Source organism: Oncorhynchus mykiss, chromosome 3 (assembly GCF_057628025.1).
Source record: "Oncorhynchus mykiss isolate SJ-2025 chromosome 3, ASM5762802v1, whole genome shotgun sequence".
Classification (NCBI taxonomy): Eukaryota; Metazoa; Chordata; class Actinopteri; order Salmoniformes; family Salmonidae; genus Oncorhynchus; species Oncorhynchus mykiss.
In genome coordinates this window covers 70,865,773-70,886,803 of record NC_143024.1, presented here as the reverse complement: position 1 = coordinate 70,886,803, position 21,031 = coordinate 70,865,773, and the positions used below count along the sequence as shown (strand labels likewise).

Here is a 21,031-nt window from a genome sequence, read left to right as displayed (position 1 = left end):
CATCTTGAACTTCTTCCATTTTCTAATAATTGCGCCACCAGTTGTTGCCTTCTCACCAAGCTGCTTGCCTATTGTCCTGTAGCCCATCCCAGCCTTGTGCAGGTCTACAATTTTAACCCTGATGTCCTTACACAGCTCTCTGGTCTTGGCCATTGTGGAGAGGTTGGAGTCTGTTTGATTGAGTGTGTGGACAGGTGTCTTTTATACAGGTAACTGAGTTCAAACAGGTGCAGTTAATACAGGTAATGAGTGGAGAACAGGAGGGCTTCTTAAAGAAAAACTAACAGGTCTGTGAGAGCAGGAATTTTTACTGGTTGGTAGGTGATCAAATACTTATGTTATGCAATAAAATGCAAATGAATTACTTAAATATCATACAATGTGATTTTCTGGATTTTTGTTTTAGATTCCGTCTCTCACAGTTTAAGTGTAAATTATAAAAATTACAGACCTCTACATGCTTTGTAAGTAGGAAAACCTGCAAAATCGGCAGTGTATTAAATACTTGTTCTCCCCACTGTATAGGCAGACAGACCGGCAGACAGACAGGCTGCTGTGAAAGAGGAATCACACTGAAGTAGGTTCTGAATTGATGGAATTCTGCTTCACATTCTACCTTGCGTGAAATAGACTGGGGTCTTAAGAAGACATGTTCAGTAGCAAGCAGCCACCCATCACTTAGTGACAAGAAATGGTTTCATCCTTTGATGAAACCTCCCCACCTGCTTGAGTTGATAGTACTGGGGAGCTACTGTGTATATGGTACTCAAGGAAAGGAAGGTGTGATCTTCCAGCAACTGAGATCCTTCACCTCTGACATGGATAAGGGAACCTGTACTGTGTGTGTGTGCAGTCACTATGGTGATACCTACTCACCCAAAGTGTGTGTGTGTGTGTGTGTCTGCATGTGTTTGTCCGTCTATCTGTGTGTGTGTGTGTGTGTACACGTGTGTACACGTGTGTACATGTGTACTTACCCAAACATGACCAGCAGCAGACTCACAGCAGCAAGGTTCTGCCTGTCAGTAAAGGCTGGGAGCTGAAAGGCTGCTATCGTGGCAATTGAGAGAGCGACTGGGACCATGTATAAGGCCTGGAGAAACAGGAACGCTTAACACACCGTAGTACACTGGTCGCTTAAATACATCACATACATCAAACTGTAGAATCACTGGCAACTGCCTCTTTCAATAGTGGAAATCAATCAAGTTCATACCAGTCATATTCATTTAACAGCTAAACATCATCTTCTTGTAGTTTACAATCCCAAAACAAATAAAGAAAAGGTGTGGGCCGTAATGCCGTCATTGACTGTATGAAGGAAGTGCAGGATGAGCAACATCAAGAATCTCCTGGCTAGCATTTTTAGACAATGCAGCAATGCTAGTGGAAATGTATTGTATCAGTTAGCCGTGCATGGTGTTGACATAGTCCTACCATGTCGTAGAAGAAGTTGATAGCCCAGTAGAAGGGTTCTCCTATCCCAGAGATGTGCTGCAGTGTCTTGGAGCCGCTGTGGTGCTCCTGGACCTCGTAGATCGCGAAGCTAGCAGTCATAATGGAGTAGCCAGTCAGGGCACACACAGCCACCAGGATATGGACCAGACCTTGCACTCTGGGGAGACGGAGAGAGGGAGAGAGGGAGAGAAAGAGAAAGAGAAGAGAAAAAGAGAGAGAGAGAGAGAGAGGTCACTAAGCTGGGGGATCACACAGCCAAGTGTCCTCTTATAGCCAGAAGAGGATGGAGAACTGCTGATGTAAAAAGGGCTTTATAAATGCATTTGATTGATTGATTGATTGATTGATCACCAGAGCCAAGTGTCCTATGTTAATTAGTCCTCCTATGAACTGTCCTGTGCTTATTTTACAGGCCTGAAAACATTGTTAGTAGGTTTCCATGCCAGCTGAGCCAGTAATTCATTTGAAGGGTTCATTGGAGAAACTCACAACAAACAAGATTTCATTAATAATAAATGGGTGTCTCGTGAAGAGAGATGTTCCAACTCCAGCAGTGACAAGATAATAGCCACAAAGAAGAAATTACTGTTTTACCAACACCACCTGCCAGAGCTCTCCTACAATTTATGAGTCGAACCAGCTGCTTCCTGCTATTGAGACGTCTATGTGATAAAGATATTTTAAGAGGCATTGTTGAGAAGCGTCATGGTTGTCAGATTCATAGCAACTGGCTGGAGCTCTTTAAGATATTACCTACTGTGTCGTTGTCTTTGCTGCCTCCCCATTCAAATTCACTCAGCTAGATTCATGCCTCCCCTTTACTTCTTTTGTTTTTGATCGAGCTACCCTACATGATTGGTGTTCTGCCTCCCTCTTCATTTCCTTTTGGCTAGGCTGCAGGAGGCAGGAGGACCACAGACAGAGGACCATGGACAAAGAGAATATGTTGGACGAGGATAGCTGGAAAATGAAAGACAATCACTGGCAGAGGAACAAAGAGACAGGCTGTAGTGTGTCCTGTAACCAGAAGCAAAGACAGTCTTATTATCACTATGACCAACAGGCCATCCCGAACCCCACTAAGGCAGATGCATGAACACTATAGTCAGGACGAGACATCATTTGAGGTCATCTTAAACACGAGTTAGGCCAAAAATGATATTAGACACCACAAATTTTAGCTAGTGATTTTTGATTTGTCATCTGAAGGAACATTTCAGATTGAAGTTAAAATAAATACAGCAGTTGAGACTCAACTCAACAGATCTTTGATACTAATGAATGTCTTAAGGGAACCCCTTGATCAAAGCAGTGACCTTCTCCCTCAGAACAAAATGACAGGCTTTGGGCTAAAATTGGACCAGTGTGTGTGTGTGTGTGTGTGTTTAGTCTGGGGGACTGTCACACTGTATAGCCTAGTAAATTAGGTCAATTAGTAACTGTAGACAACAAATATCAGCTATTGATTGTGATTTTTAATCTGATGGAAGAGCAAACGTTAAGAGGTAAAAAAAAAAACAAGAGATCTTTGATAATGATGATGAAAGTATTGGGGAACATCTGTCTGAAAGCAGGGTTCTGTCCTCTGCTCTGTCAAGTCCTCTTAGTCTGAAAAAAACAGAGCTAACCCAGGTTGTGGGTCGGGGAATACTGTCGCGATGAATAGCCAACGACTGAGAAGAGCAATCCCAGGTCCCTAAAATAGCCTGCAGTCAGTGTTAAAAACAGCCACGGTCGGAGAAGTGGGAAGCTCTGTGAATTAATCAAACTCTGCACCACCCTAAATAGTAAATACACAGAGTCCCAAATTGCACCCTATTCCATACAAAGTGCAATATTTTTGACCAGAGCCCTATGGACCCTTTTCAAAAGTATTGTACTATATAGGGAATAGGGTGCCATTTTGCACACATACACATTATATTGGGCCTGCTGACTGTCCCTGATCAATAATGCCAGCTCAGGAAAATCCATTCATCAAATCAGATATGGGTAAATACAGCAAGTCAGATTACATTAGGACTTTAATTTAAATGTCAGGGTTATTCTCCATATAGTCCTTGTTATCTCAGTCTAGCACTAGACTGGTTTCCTTTTGGAGATATCAACACAGTGTCACTCCCTGACCTGAGTATTCTTTGTTTTCTTTATTGTTTTGGTTAGGTCAGGGTGTGACATGGTTGATGTATGTGTTTTTGTACTGTCTAGGGGTTTTGTAGGTTTATGGGGTTGTTTACCATCTAGGTGTTTTATATGTCTATGGTTGCCTAGATTGGTTCTCAATTAGAGGCAGGTGTTCTGATTGGGAACCATATTTAGGCAGCCATCTTCTTTGGGTATTTCGTGGGTTATTGTCTATGTCTAGTTGCCTGTGTCTGCATGTTCGTAGTATAGCGGCACGTTTGTTTTTGTAGTTTGTTTAGTGTCGGTCTTCATTAAAATGTATTATGTATTCAATTCACGCCTTGGTCTTCTCACTACGACGACCGTGACACACAGGTTAATGATAGTAATAAACATTGAAGTATCTTTAGGTATGTCAGGCAGACACCGGATCATCAGGCTTTGGCTCGCCAACCAAAATTGAAACAATCTCACGAGGACCAATGAAAGGCATGGTAACTCCGTTTAGCGAAAAGCGGCATACTTTGTAGAGTGAACCAAGAGCAAGAAAGAAAGAGAAAGAGAGAGAAGAAGACAAGGGAGTGTGTGTACTGTGTCCTTACATGGCATCTTCTTCTTGTACTTCACCAGGATAGGGATGACTGGACACAGAGATGGCTGTATAGACACAAAAACAGACAATCAATTTAGCCACATTCATAAGATAAAACCATGACACTGCACAGATATACTGAACCAAGGATAAAACAAATGAGTCAGCCAGAGTAGTGCAAGACACAATCCCTAGATTTCTCCTCCCTCTCATACCTCTCCTTCCTCCTCCTTTCTCTCCTCCCTCCTCCTCCTTCCTCTCCTCCCTCTCCTTCCTCCTCCTTGGCCTGTGTGAGTCTACAGATTACATTTGAATGATTGCACTCCTTCCTCCCCTCCTCCTCTACCCTCCCCTCGGCTTGCTTATTGACTGGGCAGACAGTATATTTCAGGTGGTGCTGAAATAAGGTTGAAACGCCAGTCTGCCTGCCTCAGTCCCTGAGTACACCTCTCAACACTCCCTGATTGGTATTCAGCCTGCATAGTGATTGTAGACTGAGGAGAACACACTACTGCCCCCTGGCTCTAAACAATGGAACTGACCTTACTATGACCCAACTGTGAACACTTTCGTGCATGGATTTAACAATGGTGGAAACCCTTCAGTCAACGTTTACACAATCCACTGCTTTTAAATCTATGGCAGGAAGTGTGCAAATGCATACTTCTGGAAAAGGGTGCCAAATTGAGCCTTTCAGCCTATAGAATCCAAAAGGGGTCTCTCTCTGAAAACTATTTTCAGAGGGTGTGTGTGTTTTATTATTATAATTTATTTTATTTTATTTAATCTTTATATAACTAGGCAAGTCAGTTAAGAACAAATTCTTATTTACAATGACGGCCTACACCGACCACCCTATGGGACTCTCTCTGTGTGTGTGTGTGTGTGTGTGGGTGTGTCTGTGTGTGTGTGTGTGTGTGTCTAAATCCCTTTCAGCAGATTAGCTTGGTTTTAAAACTTGGCTCTGATACATACAATTGGATTTGAAAGTGAAAGTGATTCCAGGTAGTGTGGCTGATCATTGTGAACCCCCTGAGAAGCTAGCTTCAACACACCAAGTTTTTAATACTGTTTATCAAATTACAATTGTTATGCTATCCCTAGAGCTGGTGCATCACAATTATTCAAGGTGCATTTCCAAGCTCTGATTTGATGAATTAGCGGCGCGTGAAACAGGCTCCTGGTGTCTTTAGAGATAAAGCTGCTGTTGTTTTCTTTCACAAAAATAGGCTTCTTGCGCTGCTCACCATAATTCTGTGGGTCCTTGCCGGCTGGAAGGCTGGTACGTAGGATGAAGTTGTTGAGGCTGTTTAGGTATGCAGGCATGGTATGGTGACCCTCAGGGTTGTACCAGACCTAGAAGACAAGAAAACACACACACATGCGCACATGCATAGACACACACACACACACACACACACACAAAAGTTCAAGTTCAAGTAAAATTTAAAGTTTGAAGACACACATTCATGAATATCTCGGGATTGCAGCACATGCTTCTCAACATTTATACTTCTAATTCTCTTATCTCTAATAATACACTTATCTTGAGAAGGTGTCTAAGTCTAAATCGCTAGCATCATTATCCCTCAGGGGCTATTTCAGATTCAGCCAAAACATAATTGATGCGAGTAGCTGCGATTAACAATGTTAACGACGACATTGATGGTGTAATAATCCCGTTCCATCTTGGTACAGTGCTTAGTGCTTCTGTATCATAACGGCTCCAATTAGGAAATCATGGCTAATTTAACCACTATACATCACAACAAGATAGCCTGGTCCTAGATCTGTATGTGCTGTATAGCCAACTGCTACAGTCATTATCAAGCCAAGCAAGACAGCACAAACAGATCTGGGAACAGGCAACCAACAAGAGATATACTAGGACAGAAGAGCAGTTAAGAGGGTTGTTTTCTTGGTGGGGTAAAGACAGGGTTTTATATTCTGTACATAACAGCAGGAGACTGATATAGGTACAGAAGGGTAGATACACTATAGTAACCCATAAACATATATATTCATACATATTCAGTGTTTATATATATGTATATAGTTACCTTGGAGAGGGTTCGGTTTGCGGGCACCTCCAAGAGGTCCATCTGGAGACTAGTTGGGAGTGGCTCCCCGAAATCAAAGCCACCATACCTATGATGATTTGTTCATATATATAATCGATTATTATTTACATATTGTACATGTTTGCACACACACACATACATGGCAGAGCTACACCACACGTTTAGATACATGCACCACTTAGTAAAGCTGGATAATAAAGAATATGGAAAGAGGACAGTGGGGAGAGAAATCATAGCCTCCGTACCTATGATGAATTGTTCATATAGGTATCGGTTATTCATTAGAAATAAGTCATTACCCAATGTTACTGTCTTTTTAACTCCGTGATCAAGGCATGAGACTCTTTCCTGAATGAGACCAATAAAGTGAACTGAACAGAACTGAGCTGGAAGAAGATGCATAGTTCAGGATATCAGATTCCCCAGCTCCATTCATTTACTATCCAGCCACTGATCCTTTACATTTCATGTCATTGAAAGCTGTTTTTTCCTATGATTTGTTATGATAGAGAGAGAGGGATATACAGCATAGAGCATATCTAGAAACAGACACATTAGTGTATGCAGGTTGCATTGAAACTGTTTACCTGTTCCTGATGTAGTTGTTGGCTGTAGCCAGGAGATAGTTTTCAACCTTGATGCCAGTCAGGTTATAGACGATCTGGGAGGAGGGGTTCATCTTATGGGGAGGCTGGTATTGGTTATACTGACACACCTGGTTGGAGGAGCAGAAAGGAGAGTAGAGTGGGTGTAGGATACACACACGCAGGGGGGCAGACACACACACACACACACAGAACATCTGCTGATTTTTACTGGTATGTCCTTTAATGAACTCTAACCCACCTGTTGATATTTGTTACATTTGCAGGACTCAAACGGCACTGAACTGTTTCCTTTAGTTTCCCAGCTGGCAGACTTGGTGCTTCTGGTGCAGACCCTTCAAAAAGACAAAAGACAAGGTAAACCACAGGCCCGTTTTAAATGGTAAGATGACTACAATGCATACATGTACTGATTCACAAGGACACTAGCTAACCCACTCAATTTACACTTGTACATACACTCACACACATGAATAAACACCACCACAGTAACACACCAATACCAGTGTTCAATTCATATGGACAGTAAATCAGTATTTATTCTCGAGGTATAAACAGGCATGACATCACAGAGTGGTGGAGAGATATAATCAGTAGTCAGGAAGTGCCATGGCACTCAGCACTCTCCAGTGATTGTCCACAGGGCATCTCTATCTCTCTCACACACACACACACACACACACACACACACACACACACACACACACACACACACACACACACACACACACACACACACACACACACACACACACACACACACGCCCTGCTGCCTAGCTGCACGTCTAGCTAAATGTCTTTTTTTTTTGGCCGACAATTTTATAGTGCCTCTGAGGTCTGGTTCATGAGTGCCAACATTGATTTGAGTGCCTGCGAGGGGAAATCTATCCTATAAACACAGAGTGTTTATGGAATACCAATGATTCCTCAAACACACACACGTTCAGACACACACGCACCCACACATCAGTGGAGGCTCCCCAGAGGAGGAAGGGGACGACCACCCTCCTCAATGAATTTCATAATCTTTTAAAAAACATTTAAAAAGTTATCATTTTTAGATGAAACTATACTAAATATAATCACGTCACCAAATAATTGATTAAAACACACTGTTTTGCAATGAAGGTCTACAGTAGCCTCACAGCACTCTGTAGGGTAGCACCGTGGTGTAGCCAGAGGACAGCTAGCTTCCATCCTCCTCTATGTTCATTGACTTCAGTACAAAACCTTGGAAGCTCATGGTTCTCACCCCCTTCCATAGACGTACAGAGTAATTATGACAATTTCCAGTGGAGGTCCTCCAACCTATCAGAGCTCTTGCAGCATGAATTGACATGTTGTCCACCCAATCAAAGAGACTCAGAGAATGACTCTCGTACTGAAAGCTTAAGCTACAGCTAGCTAGCTGGACTAATGATTACAACCTATATCAACTAGATGCAGGCAAGAGTGTGCAAGGCAGTATTGAATGTGTAACTGTCTGTCCATGTGTCACTGTCTGTCACCTCAAATTTTTATCTCGACTTGTGTACACCTACGTTGTAAACTTTCATTCATTGGCTAGGTTGTAGCAACCTCATGATGAGTATAGGGAAAATTAGAGTATCACGTAGCAGCCTAAACCTATCGATGTTACATTGAGCTGGGTGAATGGAATATGAATGACAGTCATCCAATATGCTGTAATAGAAATAAGGCCATGCTCATGAAAAAAGAAAAACTTCCTCCCTCATCTTAAATGGCACTGACCCCCACTGACCCACACACTCGAGCATGTCCAAATACACGCACACATACATACACACAGACGGCAAAGCAGAACTGCTCCAGGCGTTTAGAGACATGCACCATGTAGTAATGCTGAAGAGTACAGAGTATGGCGACAGGATAGTGGGGAGCGGGAGAAGTGGAACAAAGACAGATACTAAAAGGGAATAGATTGACAATGGCATATGAAGGAAAATAGGGTAAGAAGAGAATTCGGAAGTGCTAGATATAGACAAAGTAAGAGTGGTGGAGAGAAAGTCGCCAGACAAGTAAGAAAGTGATTATGTAGAAGTTGGTCAGGTACATACGGTTTATCAGGGCTGTTCAGACACCCATTATCAATCCCAGGGAATGACATCATAGAGTTGACCAGGTTGCTGGAATTTGGATTCTGGTTGCTGTTGACGACATAAAAACAAAAAGTTTCAGGACAAACTTATAACAGAACGCAACATTATGTCTCGTCTAATACTTTCTAGTTAGCCTGGTCCCAGATCTGTTTGTGCTGTCTAGTTTGCCAAGTCCTATGATCATTGTCATTCCATGTTTTTGAAATTTGGCATGTCACTGACCATGACAGTTGGTTATACAGCACAAACAGATCTGGGACCAGGCTATACTTTCAAGGGACTTTGAGCAAATCCTTCAGTACAGTATTAGTAAATGATCCAATTAGGACAGTGGTTTGGAAGGTAATATGAGCCCAACATCAAAAAAGGCTAATTCAATCTCATTTAACCATCAACCAAGGACAGTGAGAGGGCACACAGTGTTTGATGTGTTCCTACCTCAGCGTATCCTCTCCTTTGTATCTCTCTCCATCTCTCCTCTCCTCTCTACCTTCCCTCAGATCAAAGAACTGCTCTTCACAATCAAGACTTTGTCACTTCGACTCTCTCCTTCCTTCTCTCTATACTTTCATCTCACACCTCAGATCACATCATCATAATAATCTCTCTCTCAACATCCCACTCCCTCTATCTCTAAATCTCACTCGCTCTCTCTACCTCTCACTGCCTCCCCCTTCTACCATTTATCTGAGTCACCCTTCAAGAAACTTCTACTCTCTTACCCAAAAAACCTAACTTACAACCTGAAAATGAGAAAGATGGCACAGCAATAGACAAACAGTGACCGGACGGGACTGATCTGGGACTGTACAGTGCATTCTGAAAGTATTCAGACCACTTCACTTGTTCCATATTTTGTTACATTACAGCCTATTTTTTATTCTCTCATCAATTTATACACAATAACCCATAATGACAAAGCAAAAAAAGTTTTTATAATTTTTTTGCATATTTAAAATAAAAAACGAAATATTACATTTACAGAAGTATTCAGATCCTTTACTTAGTACTTTGTTGAAGATGCAGTGAATACAGCCTCGAGTCTTTTTGGGCATAACGCTCCACGCTAAGCACACCTGTATTTGGGGAGTGTGTCCCATTCTTCTCGGCAGATCCTCTCAAGCACTGTCAGGTTGGATGGGGAGCGTCACTGCACAGCTATTTTGTGAAAGATGCTGCTTGAAGAGGATGGCTGACATTTGACATTTTTAAACTTATTTTGTACATAATGTTGCTGCTACCGTCTATTATGACCGAAAATAATTTCTGGACATCAGAACAACGATTACTCACAACAAACTGGAAGAAGCTTTTTCCTTTAAAGAGTCCGATGAGAAGGATATGCTGCTCTCCTGGGAACAAGCCCAAATTCCAGTCATTTGCATGAAGAAAAGATGGAGGAAATGTCACGACTTCCGCCGATGTTGGTCCCTCTCCCTGTTCGGGCGGTGTTCAGCGGTCGACGTCACCGTTCTTCTAGCCATCGCCGCTCCACCTTTCATTTTTCCATTTGTTTTGTCTTGTTTTACACACACCTGGTTAGTATCTCCTCATGATTACTATGTGTATTTAGCCCTCTGTTCCCTCCATGTCTGTGTGGGGTATTGTTTATTGTCTAGGTTGGCACGCTTCCGGCTGGGTTGCGTCGGGTTTTATTTGTACCTGTGATTTGTGGCAGCCGGTACTTTGTACTTGGTTGTTGTACTGTGTGCTGCCTCACTTGTTCTTTTGGCATTTGTTTTTGTGACGCGGTTGCATTCTGTTCTTACTATTGCCTCAGTAAAGTGCTTCTTTGTTCACTCATCTCTGCTCTCCTGCGCCTGACTTCCATGCACCAGCTACACCCATTGCATGACAGGAAAAGAGGAAGCAGATTGGGCTTCTGAGAATCAACCGGCAAGCGAGTAAACTCCCACTGCCTTCCGCTCTACTTGCTAACATGCAATCATTTGAAAATTAAATTGATGACCTACAATTACGATTATCTTACCAACAGGACATTAAGAACTGCAATATCTTATGTTTCATGAGTCGTGGCTGAATGACGACATGGATCATATTTAGCTGGCGGGATTTTCCATGCACTGGCAGAACAGAGATGCTAAGTCTGGTAAGACAAGGGGTGGGGGTGTGTGTCTTTTTGTCTATAACAGCTGGTGCACGATGTCTAATATTAAAGAAGTCTCGATGTATTGCTCGCCTGAGGTAGAGTACCTTATGATCAGCTGGAGACCACACTATATACCAAGAGAGTTCTCATCTACATTATTCGTAGCCGTCTATTTACCACCGCAGACCGATGCTGGCAATAAGACCGCACTCAACCAACTCTATAAGGCCATAAGCAAAGAAGAAAATGCTCATCCAGAAGCGGCGCTCCTAGTGGCCAGGGAATTTAATGCAGTCAAACTTAAATCCGTTTTACCAAGTTTTTACCAGCATGTCGCATGTGCAACCAGGGGGGGGGGGGGAATCCTAGACCACCTTTACTCCACACACAGAGATGCATAAAAAGCTCTCCCTGCCCTCCATTTGGCAAATCTGACCATAATTCTATCCTCCTGATTCCTGCTTACAGGCAAATACTCAAGCTGGAAGTACCAGTGACTTGCTCAATACGGAAGTGGTAAGATGACGCGGATGCTACTCTACAGAATTGTTTAGCTAGCACAGACTGGAATATGTTCCGGTATTCATCCAATGGCATTGAGGAGTTCACCACATCAGTCATCAGCTTCATCAATAAGTGCATCGATGACATCGTCCCCACAGTGACTGTACAGAAACCATGAATTACAGGTGAATGAATTAATTACTTTTAAACAAGTCAACATTCACAAAGCCGCGGGGCCAGATGGATTACCAGGACGTGTACTCAAAGCATGCATGGACAAACTGGCAAGTGTCTTCACTGACATTTTCAACCTCTCCCTGACTGAGTCTGTAATACCTACTTTTTAAGCAGACTACCATGGTTGTGGTGCCCAACAAAGCAAAGGTAACCTGTCTAAATGATTACCGCCCCGTAGCACTCATGTCGGTAGCCATAAAGTGCTTTGAAAGGCTGGTCATGGCTCACATCAACAGCATCCTCCCGAATTCCCTAGACCCACTCCAATTCGTATACCGCCCCAACAGATCCACAGATGACGCAATCTCAATCACACTCCACCCTGTCCTTTCCCACCTGGACATAAGGAACACCTATGTGAGAATGCTGTTCATTGACTACAGCTCAGCGTTCATCAACATAGTGCCCACGAAGCTCATCACTAAGCTAAGGACCCTGGGACTAAACACCTCCCTCTGCAACTAGATCCTGGACTTCCTGACGGGCCGCCCACCAGGTGGTAAGGGTAGGCAACAACACATTTGCCACACTGATCCTCAACACTGGGGCCCCTCAGGGATGTGTACTTAGTCCCCTCCGGTACTCCCTGCTCACCCACGACTGCGTGGCCAAACACGACTCTGACGATGCAACAGTGGTAGGCCTGATCACCGACAATGATGAGACAGCCTATGGGGAGGAGGTCAGAGACACTGCTAGGACAACAGCCTCTCCCTCAATGGGAGCAAGGTTAAAGAGCTGATCGTGGAATACAGGAAAAAGGCGGGTCGAACAGACTCCCATTAACTTCAACGGGGCTGTAGTGGAGCGGGACGAGAGCTTCAAGTTCCTTGGTGTCCACATCACCAACGAACAATCATGGTCCAAACACACCAAGACAGTTGTGAAGAGGGCACGACAAAACCTTTTCCCGGTAAGGAGAGTGAAAAGATGTATCATGGGTCCCCAGAACCTCAACAGGTTCTACAGCTGCACCATTGAGAGCATCCTGACCGGTTCCATCACCGCCTGGTATGGCAACTGCTCGGCATCTGACCGTAAGGCGCTACAGAGTGTAGTGCGCAAGGCCCAGTACATCACTGGGGCCAAGCTTCCTGCCATCCAGGACCTACATAGTAAGCGGTGTCAGAGGAAAGCCCATAAAATTGTCAGAGACTCCAGCTACCCTAGTCATAGACTGTTTTCTCTGCTACCGCACAGCAAGCGGTACTGGAGCACTAAGTCTAGAACCAAAAGGCTCCTTAACAGCTTCTACCTCCAGGCCATAAGACTGCTGAACAATTAATCAAATGGTCACCGGACTATTACATTGACCCCCCCCCCCCCTCATCTGTTTTGTACACTGCTGCTACTCACTGTTTATCATCTATGCATAGTCACTTGTACCCCAGCACACTGACTCGGTACCGGTACGCCCTGTATTTAACCTCATTATTGTTATGTTATTCTGTTACTTTTTATTATTTTTTACTTTTGTTTATTTCTGAAATATTTTCTTTACTCTTCTTGAACTGCACAGTTGGTTAAGAGCTTGTAAGTAAGCATTTCACGGTAAGGTCAAGACTTGTGACAAATAAATGTGCATGTGACAAATAAAGTTTGATTTGATTTTCAGGTCTCTCCAGAGATGTTAGATCGGGTTCAAGTCTGGGGTCTGGCTGGGCCACTCAAGGACATTCAAATCAAATCAAATATTTTTTGTCACATGCACTGGATACAACATGTGTAGACTTTACCGTGAAATGCTTACTTACAAGCCCTTAACCAACAATGCAGTTCAAGAAATAGAGTTAATAAAATATTTACTAAATAAACTAACGTTTTTTAAAAAATCTGTCAAAAGGTAATACAACAATAACAATCAAATCAAATCAAATTTTAACGAGGCTATATACAGGGGGTGCCTGTGCTGAGTCAATGTGCGGGGGTACAGGTTTGTCGAGGTAATTTGTAAAGTGACTATGCATAGATGATAAACAGCGAGAAGCTGCAGTGTAAAAACAAAGACTTGACCTGAAGCCACTCCTGCGTTGTCTTGGGTTGTGTGTTTAGGGTCGTTGTCCTGTTGGAGGGTGAACCTTCTCCCCAGTCTGAGGTCCTGAGCGTTTTCATCAAGGATCGTTCTGTACTTTTCTCTGTTCATCTTTCCCTCGATCCTGACTAGCCTACCAGTTCCTGCTGCTGAAAAACATCCCCACAGCATGATGATTCCACCACCATGCTTCACCGTAGGGATGTGCCATGTTTCCTCCAGACACAATGCTTGGCATTTACTGAGGAGTGGCTTTCGTCTGGCCACTCTACCATAAAGGGCTGATTGGTGGAGTGCCTCAGAGATGGTTGTCCTTCTGGAAGGTTCTCCCATCTCCACAGAGGAACTCTGGAGCTATGTCAGAGTGATCATCGGGTTCTTGGTCCACTCCCTGACCAAGGCCCTTCTCCCCCGATTGCTCAGTTTTGCCGGGCGGCCAGCTCTAGGAAGAGTCTTGGTGGTTCCAAACTTCTTCCATTTAAGTATGATGGGGCCCCTGTATTCTTGGGGACCTTCACTGCTGCAGAAATGTGCCTTTCCAAATCATATCCAATCAATTGAATTTACCACAGGTGGACTCAAAATCAAGTTGTAGAAACATCTCAAGGATGATCAATGGAAACAGGATGCACCTGAGCTCAATTTCGAGTCTCGTAGCAAAGGGTCTGAATACTTATGTAAATAAGGGATTTCTGTATTTTAAAAAAAAAATGTCATTATGGGGTATTGTGTGTAGATTGATGAGAAAAAAATGTATGTAATCAATTTTCAAATAAGGCTGTAACATAATAAAATAAAATGTGGAAAAGTGAAGGGGTCTGAATGCTTTCCCAATGCACTGTATATCAGATGTCTCAAAGAGTGCTGATCTAGGATCAGGTTCACCAGGTTCATTATGATCTATATGTCACGACTTCTACAGAAGGTAACTCCTCTCCCTGTTCGGGCGGCGCTCGGCGTCGCCAGTTTACTAGCCGCCACCGATCCCTTTTTCCTTTTCTGGTTGTTTTGTCTGTGCTCCTTTTCACACCTGGTTTCATTTGCGTTTATTTCTGTGTATATATAGGGCACCTGTTGCCTGCCTTAGTTCGTGCGGGATTAAGCTTGTGTGTATTTGCGCTCGATTATCTTTGATGTTTATTGTTTTCACTATTACGCACGTGTAGTTAAGTTTCGGAACTGAGTTTGTTCCTCAGTTCGTTTTCACGAGTTTCTGTATTGTTTTCACTATTTAGGCACGTGTATGTAAGTGTCGGAACTGTGGTTGTTCCTCCGTGTGTTGGCACGAGATTCTGATCCTTCGAGAGCGTCGTTTTGGATTTTCGTCTGTGCCATTTTTGTATTGGTGGACTATATATACATTAAACATGCTTCTCAGAAATCCCTGCTCTCCTGCGACTGACTCCTACACCTCTCACCGAGACGCACCTTATCACACTATAACCTTAATCAGCACTTGATACATACTGCCCCTGATCTCCCATAATGCAGCAGTGCAGTGTGTCCTGTACCTGACCTGAAGAAAGAGGTCCGAGGTGGTAGAGGGTGAGTGTGTGTGTGTTTGTGTGTGTAAGTAAGCAATATGTGTCTATCAGTGTCTCTGACCTGAAGAAGGAGTACTGTGGTCCGAGGTGGTAGAGGGCAGGTGACAGCTCCATCTCTGGGAAGTGTTGCAGGTCGCTCTTGATGGAACCCAGACCCATGGCCAGGATGATGAACACGACAGGTAGAACCACCTGGGAGAAGAGACCCTTCCAGTCCCGTCTGGAGTGATGAACCCTCTTCATCAACATAGCAGTCACCTGCTGCCAGGTCAGGGCCAGGCCGTGCACCGTAGACGAGCCCGTCAGACCTACAGGACAACAAGGGTTGGTGTTATTATTAGTAGAATTAGGCACAATAACGTCTAAGTAAATATGTTTTATTCCTAGGACCAGGACTTTTTCCTGACTTTTTATTTTTCATTAACTGAATGGCAATAACTGGCCTGTATCAAGGACCCAGAGTTCTTCCTCCTGGTAAGGTACCAGCTAGCTGGTCAGTCTAGTCTAGGATGTCAAAGAGCAGTGAAGTGGACGTGACTCACTGGCTTTGTCTCCGAAGATGGAGTTGTTCTGGAGGTCCTCTGGTAAGCTGTCTCTGGAGGCAGACAGGTCTGGCATGGATTCAGACACAGAATATGGCTTATCTTCTGCAGGCTCTGTATCATCTTGGGTCAGCTGGAGGAACACCTGCACAGACCACAAAAAAACATAAACATGTCAATGGGTGTGAACTGTAATTGCATGTACATTATCTGAGTGTGTCTATCTCTGTATATGAAGTACACTGTATATGCATGAGTGCTGGTGTACTCTGTGAGTGCACACCACATTGATAAGCATCTGTGTATCTCTAACCTCCTCCAAGGTAGTGTCCGAGATGCCGTAGCAACCCAGCTGTAGAAGGTCCAGGTTAGAGTCCAGGCTGGAGAGCAGGGAGCGGTAGGCCTCAGCATTGGAGGTGCTGAACGGGGGAAGGGAGTAGACCAGGTCTCCCATCTCAGCCTCCTTCAGACGAGCATCTGGCATGTAGGACTGGATGAACGTCTTGACCTCGACACCGTCAAACCTGGCCTGGGAGTCTGGGGCCTGGACCTAACAAGAGACCAGGGTGAGGAAGAAGAGGAGTGCTCATACAGTATGGCCTACATCAGGCCATTTTATTTACTATGTTTATTATGTTATTTATTTGACAGGGACAATACACATCAATTAACATTTCTACACATTTTTTTATCTGTAGTCCCTGTGTTAGTTTTAAAACTTGATATAAGCATGTACAGTAGATGTCTTTTTTTGAATGTCTTATAATAAGGCTCATAAGTACCTTCTTGGTGAGTGTGAGGTTGTATCCCTGGGCCAGCTTATCTTTGAGGTAGAAGGGGGACCCGCAGCACTTGAGGCCTCCTCTCTCCAGGAAGGCTATACGGTCGCTCAACACCTCTGCCTCGTCCAGGTGATGGGTAGACAGGATGATGGTACGGTCTGAGAGAAGGTAAAGAGAGAGGCACAAGGACACACACACACAGGCACACACAGGCAAGGATGCAAGGACGCACACACACACCCGAACATACAGATGAATGCATGCACACACACACACAACAGGAAAAGAAAAGGACAAAGGAACACCAACATACAGATAGAGATACCCCACACCCAGAGACATGTGACAAACAACAGAGACAAAAAGTATGAGCAATCCCTTTCTGAACCTTTTCAGTTTTCCCTTCCCTCCCTGAGCAGCAACTGTCAGTCACATCGACTGAGACAAACCCAACCAAGTAGCAGGCATGTCTGTGTGTGTGTGTGTTAAATAGCAGATTCCACACCCACATGACGGATACCGGTCCCTCTGCTCCCCCACTACAGATGCTGTGGGATCTCTTTTTCTCCACAGCTACACACACACACACAATACACACTATACTGCTATGTGCACTTGGAGAAAATCTATTTCTGCTTCATTAACTGTAGAGAGAGAGAGAAGGCGGGGGGGGGGGGGGCATTTGGGCTGTGAGACTCACCCTTCTTGTGCTTGATGACAATGTCCCAGATGGCGCGTCGGGAGCAGGGGTCGACCCCGGTGGTGGGCTCGTCCAGGACCACCAGACGAGAGCCCCCGATAAAGGCGATGGAGATGGACAGTTTCCTCTTCATTCCTCCAGACAGTGTCCCCACTCTCTTGTGTCGGTGGGCATACATGCCAGTCTCCTCCAGGATTCTAGGAAAGACAGTAGAAGGAAAAGACGTGTTACTGTATGTGGGAAACGTCAATTTGACTCAGAGCGTTTCAGTCATATTTAGTCACTACAATCTACAAACAAATCTATGTGCTAAAGCAGTTCATCTTACATGGTTAATATGATGTAATTTAGAGATTTCTGGGGCGGATATGGATGTGATCTTGGTTCAGATTGTACTTTAGGTTGACTTGCTGTTAGACACAACAGCAGTGCGGTAAGTGACTACTCACTTGCGGACTTGCGCCTTCAGGTCATTCTGTGACCAGTGTGGTGCCTTGATCTGTCCGTATAGTAGCAGGTGCTCCTTGGTGGTCAGATGGTCAAAGTGGACATCATACTGCATGCACACACCCAGCTCCTGGCGAACGTCATCAATGTTAGTCTCCATGTCCTTCCCATACACCTCAATGGTACCAGAGGAGGGGGCGAACAAACCGGTGAGCAGAGACCTGGAAACAGAGACAATAATACATCACATAAACTCATGTTTTTCAATAGAGAAGACATTGTGAAAAAGCAATGAATAAATATATTCAGCAGGCCTAAATCCCTAACTCCAATGACATATTACAATGTGCCTAATAGATTATATCTGATTAAAGAGAAGTAGAGAACAGATAGATCATTGTCAGAACTCACATGGTTGTGGTCTTGCCAGCTCCGTTGTGTCCCAGCAGTGCAGTGACTTGTCCCTCGTAGAATTTGACATTGAGGTTCTCTATGGCTGCTCTGTCCCCATAGGTCTTAGTCAGTCCATGGAGAGCCACGCCCACAGGAAGACCTGAGATCTCCTCCTCTTTCATATGAGAGGGGAAGCCACCCTCAACTGAGAGAGAGAGAGAGAGAGAGAGAGAGAGAGAGAGAGAGAGAGAGAGCGAGATGGAGGGAGGGAGGTAGGGAGCGAGAGAGGGAGAGAGCGAGAGAGAGAGAGATCAAAACATATTATGACACAGTCACATCTCTTGATCTGTTAGCTGCAGCAAGCTGCTTTAGGAAGGCTGTTGTGTTGCAGTACTGTACCTTTGCTGTCCTTCTCATTGGGAAAGGCAGAGAGGTTATTCTTCATGATGTTGGAGAAGAGCAGTCCCCTGTTGACATTCTCAGGGCCCTTGCTGCAGCAGCAGAAGAGACCAGTCCAGAATGAGGGCATCACAGGGAAGTACCAGGGTTTTGCAATGCCATACTTTCCTGATGGGCACAAAGTATATGATCAATAGAGGAAAAGCCATACATAATTTGCCATAGGGTTGGGGTCAATTCCATTTCAATTCAGTCAATTTAGGAAGTGAACTGACATGCCATGCAATTCCTCATTGCAGTCAGTTATATTGGCAATTGGAATTTCATTTCACTTCCTGAATTGACTGAATGGAAATGGAGCTGACCCCAACTGTTGAACAGTATTTGACTCTGTCTCCAGTCTAGTCTGGCTTGCTGTGTGTTTTTATTACTTGACGCTGTGTTGTGTGATTACCTGGGAAGACTATGCGAATGTAGGCTCCAATGATGAAGTAGCAAACTGAGTCGATGAGGAGAAGCCAACATAGCCAGCCGAAGGATGACGTGTCACCGGCCATGGGTGAGATATATTGGTTGCTCCACTGGATCCCTAGAGGAAGTAGAAAGTAGGAACATAAAAATGTTTCAGTTAATTTGTTAAATCGCACTCTCTCCTCGTTGCTAGTATAGAGGCTGCTTTCTCCTCATGAGTTTGTTTTTTTAAGCACCTTTGATGGCTTTGTGACACACACACACACACACCACACATTTACGAGCGTACGCATGCACACACGTACACACACAGACACACACACACGCAGACACATGCCTAGCACGCACACACACACACACACACAGACAGCCATCTTCCCAGCATGTCGTACCTTCTCCCTGGCTCTCATAGCGAGTGATGTATTGACTGGCATAGCTGAAACAGGTGGGGGCAAACAAACTCTGAGGGAAACAAGAGGCACGGATAAGGCATAACACAGGGACATCAATAAAAAAAATGTCTGTATCAACCCCTCTATCTCTCTCTGTTACTCTTCCTTCTCTTCTCTGTTTCTAGATCGTGATCTGTCTCTCTATCTCTCTTTTCTCCCTCTCCCTCAGCCCCTTCCCTCTCTTCCTCCATCCCCCTCACCAGGGCGCTCTTGGTGGAGAACGATAGCGAACTCTCCAGTGACATCACTATGATGAATGGGAAGAAGCTGATGACGTAGATGAGGGCGCCGCTCAACCCAGCGATGTTTGTCTTGTCAAAGAATGAGCTCACCAGGAAACTGATGGCCAGGATGCTGTAGAATATAAGAGAGGAGAGGAGAATATTATGTCACATTTTTCAATAGAAATTGAAAAATGCCCATTCACATACGGACATACACACACACCCAGGTTACCCTGCCACCCTGAGGTAGCCTACCTGAGTCCGTAGTCACTGAGGTAGAGGAAGAGCAGGAAGCCATCACTGTGGGGCAGGACGCGCCCAGCCTTCAGGATGATGGTGAGGGTGATTATGGTGATGATAAGGAAGCATGCACTCTCTATGAACCAGGCGAAGAAGTGACTGATGGGATTGACCCCCATCATCTTCATGTACTGTGGAGGTCAAAAGGGAGGGGTTATGAAATCAAACAATCAGAACGCATGACTCAAATACAGTATTTAGAATTTAATGAATGAATAGAATAATTTATTAATACATTTTAATGTCTTACCACCCTTGTGATTTGCAAAATATGTGTTTGTTTGAAAGAGACATCTACAGGAAATGACATAATTGCCAGGGGAGATGGTTGGCGGCTACTATACCTCATGAAGTCTGAGCTCTCTCTCGTGAACCAGCTTCTTTACAAAGTTGGCGATGAACAGAACCCAGGCAATCATCAAGACCAGAGGGAATGCAAATGCAATGCTGTTCAGGTACCTTAGGAAGAGACATTACAGCTGTCAATCAATCAATCAATCAATGTCACAGCCTAGCTACCAGCACTGGGACTGAGAAAGAAAAACAACATTTTCACTCACTTGCTAAAAATATGGATTGCAGTCATGCATACACACAATCACTCTCAGATGAACACATCATGATGAGCATGTATATAACACACACACAAACAAAAACAGTTCCCTAGAAAAAACAATAACAACGACAATGTCCTAACCTCATGTAATTCACTCAAAGCTTTTTTCCATAATCAGAGAGGGTATACCCTGATACATGGACCTTGTCAATGTTTATAATAATACAAGTAATATTTCAAAGTGATCGTATCGGGAATAATGTGTTGTTCCCTAATAAATCAATGCACCAGAGCTGCAGGGATCACCATGTCTGCATCCCAAATGGCACCCTATTTCCTTTATAGTACACTATTTTTA

General features: G+C 44.1%; 1 protein-coding gene across 1 annotated transcript in view; it reads right to left on the bottom strand.

Moving 5' to 3' along the window:
* abca12 (ATP binding cassette subfamily A member 12) overlaps positions 1 to 21,031 on the bottom strand; it is a 97,176-nt gene that overhangs the window by 20,055 nt on the left and 56,090 nt on the right. Inside the window, exons 51-71 of the mRNA XM_090230062.1 lie at positions 20,462 to 20,576; positions 20,073 to 20,248; positions 19,794 to 19,947; positions 19,534 to 19,603; positions 19,125 to 19,259; positions 18,671 to 18,838; positions 18,290 to 18,476; positions 17,881 to 18,099; positions 17,432 to 17,628; positions 16,732 to 16,889; positions 16,263 to 16,499; positions 15,950 to 16,094; positions 15,469 to 15,715; positions 8,939 to 9,028; positions 7,102 to 7,195; positions 6,843 to 6,970; positions 6,235 to 6,322; positions 5,422 to 5,530; positions 4,185 to 4,239; positions 1,438 to 1,615; positions 978 to 1,093 (exon numbers count right to left, since the gene is read on the bottom strand). Coding sequence (XP_090086188.1) covers positions 978 to 1,093; positions 1,438 to 1,615; positions 4,185 to 4,239; positions 5,422 to 5,530; positions 6,235 to 6,322; positions 6,843 to 6,970; positions 7,102 to 7,195; positions 8,939 to 9,028; positions 15,469 to 15,715; positions 15,950 to 16,094; positions 16,263 to 16,499; positions 16,732 to 16,889; positions 17,432 to 17,628; positions 17,881 to 18,099; positions 18,290 to 18,476; positions 18,671 to 18,838; positions 19,125 to 19,259; positions 19,534 to 19,603; positions 19,794 to 19,947; positions 20,073 to 20,248; positions 20,462 to 20,576 — 3,066 coding nt within the window. The remainder of the gene's footprint in view (positions 1 to 977; positions 1,094 to 1,437; positions 1,616 to 4,184; positions 4,240 to 5,421; positions 5,531 to 6,234; positions 6,323 to 6,842; positions 6,971 to 7,101; positions 7,196 to 8,938; positions 9,029 to 15,468; positions 15,716 to 15,949; positions 16,095 to 16,262; positions 16,500 to 16,731; positions 16,890 to 17,431; positions 17,629 to 17,880; positions 18,100 to 18,289; positions 18,477 to 18,670; positions 18,839 to 19,124; positions 19,260 to 19,533; positions 19,604 to 19,793; positions 19,948 to 20,072; positions 20,249 to 20,461; positions 20,577 to 21,031) is intronic.